Source organism: Agrilus planipennis, unplaced genomic scaffold (assembly GCF_000699045.2).
Source record: "Agrilus planipennis isolate EAB-ADULT unplaced genomic scaffold, Apla_2.0 scaffold82, whole genome shotgun sequence".
Classification (NCBI taxonomy): Eukaryota; Metazoa; Arthropoda; class Insecta; order Coleoptera; family Buprestidae; genus Agrilus; species Agrilus planipennis.
The window spans coordinates 947,990-950,213 of NW_020442454.1; the positions used below are offsets into that span (position 1 = coordinate 947,990).

Genomic DNA, 2,224 nt, shown 5'->3' on the forward strand with positions numbered 1-2,224 from the left:
TTATTAAATTATGCAATAAAAATATTCTTTTATTTCAAAAACTTAATAGTTATACTAAATTAATATCTCTATTATTTTATTTTATGTATTCGTTTATTAATCAGATTACAAACAACTTACATGTATATTTTTTTTGTAGACGAAATCTTCGGAATACCTGACAATTATTAGTGGCTTCATCGACTAAAATGATGATGCACAATCGATTTTATACGCTGTTTTAAAATATGTGTGCTATTTTTGATACAAAAAGTAATTATAAATAATCATTTGTTATCATTTTATTTTACTTATACAAGGTATCATATGCAAGTGTAAAGCATTTATTAAATGTGTATTATATAGTAGGGTAAAATCTTATTTATTTGCTTTAGTTGGCATACATTTCGTATATATAGAGAAGTAAAGTTAGATTGTATTAAGCCTACCAAAATCTGCTAATTAAAATGTTTTATAGTATTTAAATGTTGAAATAATATTTCCTGTTTGAATGTAAATAAGTGTTATTATACAAAAAGAAAAACTATTAGCATTAAATGAAACTTTCCTGTTACCTACTAATTAAATCAGTTGTATTTTATTTTGTTAAGATGTGGGTTTTTGGTTGATTCAGTTAGCGCATCAAATATTGAGTTTATTATCATTAATAGAAGTTTCTCATTAATATAAATACAAAAAAACGTATTTCTAAAGGTCTTGTTATTACCAGACTGTTTACCGCTTTCTTCGTATTAAGTACAACTCATTTAAGAGAGTGCATGGAACCAACAATGGAAAAAACATCTTACAGACTGAATTTTTTGTATCCACTATTACAGAGGGAAGACAAAAAATTGCACGATTTTTTAGAAAGGTATTGCTTTTTTGAGCTCTATTTTCTTTCAAAATCAAATAATTTTTTAAATAAATTTTGTATTTTTTTTAATTTGCAGTGCAATGGTGGGGACAATGTTTGCTCTTCCTTGGTATTTAACATGGTTTGGTCATTCATTAAATCAGTATCGAGATGTAGTACGACTTTATGATTATTTTCTTGCATCCCCTCCTTTGATGCCATTATATACCGCAGCATCATTAGTATTGTACCGTAAGGATAAAATATATGAAGCTGGTTGTGATATGGCAAATATACACTGTTTGTTATCACAAATACCAGATAACATTGATTTTGAAGAAGTTTTGAGGTGTTCAACGAGATTATTTGAGAAGCATCCACCACACAAGCTAGAAAAAGACGTAAATAAACGTGTTAAAAGAGAGTATGTATTTTTTGACTACGTTTTTAAGCATTTAATGATTTTAATTCAATTTTTTAAAAAAATTATCAATCCGATTACTTACATTGTGTTTATTGGTGCTTTTAAACAATCAAATTCAAAAAAGTACTTGTGATTAGCTTTTTTTTGAGAATCTCATTGTTAAATTTAGTCACATCATATTTTTAATTTGTAGTTAGGCTAAGTATATAGATTAATAAAAAATTGACTGATATACTTATTTGTAAATAAACTAAACGAGATTATTACAAAATGAGACTGAATTAATTTTATTTGTAAATAAATTGAATGTTTTGCGTTTGCATACTTTTATTTTTTCCCATTTTATTTCTTACTTAAGATGTTTTGCCTTTATCTTTAAGTATGTTTTTGGCATGTCAAACATTAATTTAGTACATGTCTTCGCCTGCTGTTACATTTTTTGTATAAACAGCTCTAATTTTCACTTAGTTTGATTAGCACTGATTTCATTATTCATTGGAATAAGAAATCTAATGATTTTCCTTAAAACTATTGAAGTATACTTTTAGGTTTGATGTGTTATATTTGTACCTCTTGTAATATCTGTATGTGATTTTAAATTTTATTCATTTCTTTTTAATTTAGAAAAGAACAGTTAAGAAGAAAAGCAAGGGCACCTTCTTCTTGGTTAGTGTTTCGTAATTATATACCGAACTGGCTACTGCTACATTATAGGGGAAAAGTGGGCTTGTTCATTGCTACGGCAACCGTTCTTTTCGGGCTGTACGCTTATTTAAACATGTCAGAGTCTGGACCATTGTTTTACAAGTAAGCTGTCTGCTTATTTATAAAAATTTATTGTTAGTAGTCTACAAAAATATCTGAAAAATGAAATTATATATATTCTTATCATGGTGATAAAGCTTAACGTTGTATCATATTTAAATATTCACTTTTTTGTAATTTTGTGGTAATATTTGGATGGT

General features: G+C 26.7%; 1 protein-coding gene across 3 annotated transcripts in view; it reads left to right on the forward strand.

Annotated features, from left to right (window-relative positions):
* The window catches only part of LOC108736563 (TBC1 domain family member 20), a 13,640-nt gene extending 11,540 nt beyond the window's left edge, over nucleotides 1-2,100 (forward strand). Inside the window, exons 7-9 of one of the 3 annotated variants that reach the window (XM_025980567.1) lie at nucleotides 736-853; nucleotides 933-1,259; nucleotides 1,884-2,098. In XM_025980567.1, the coding sequence (XP_025836352.1) occupies nucleotides 736-853; nucleotides 933-1,259; nucleotides 1,884-2,070 (632 nt within the window). In that variant the 3' untranslated portion in view covers nucleotides 2,071-2,098. Of the gene's footprint in view, nucleotides 1-735; nucleotides 854-932; nucleotides 1,260-1,883 lie in introns of all 3 variants that reach the window. The other 2 variants (XM_025980566.1, XM_025980568.1) reach the window with 2 other exon arrangements.
* The last annotated feature ends 124 nt before the right edge of the window (nucleotides 2,101-2,224 follow it).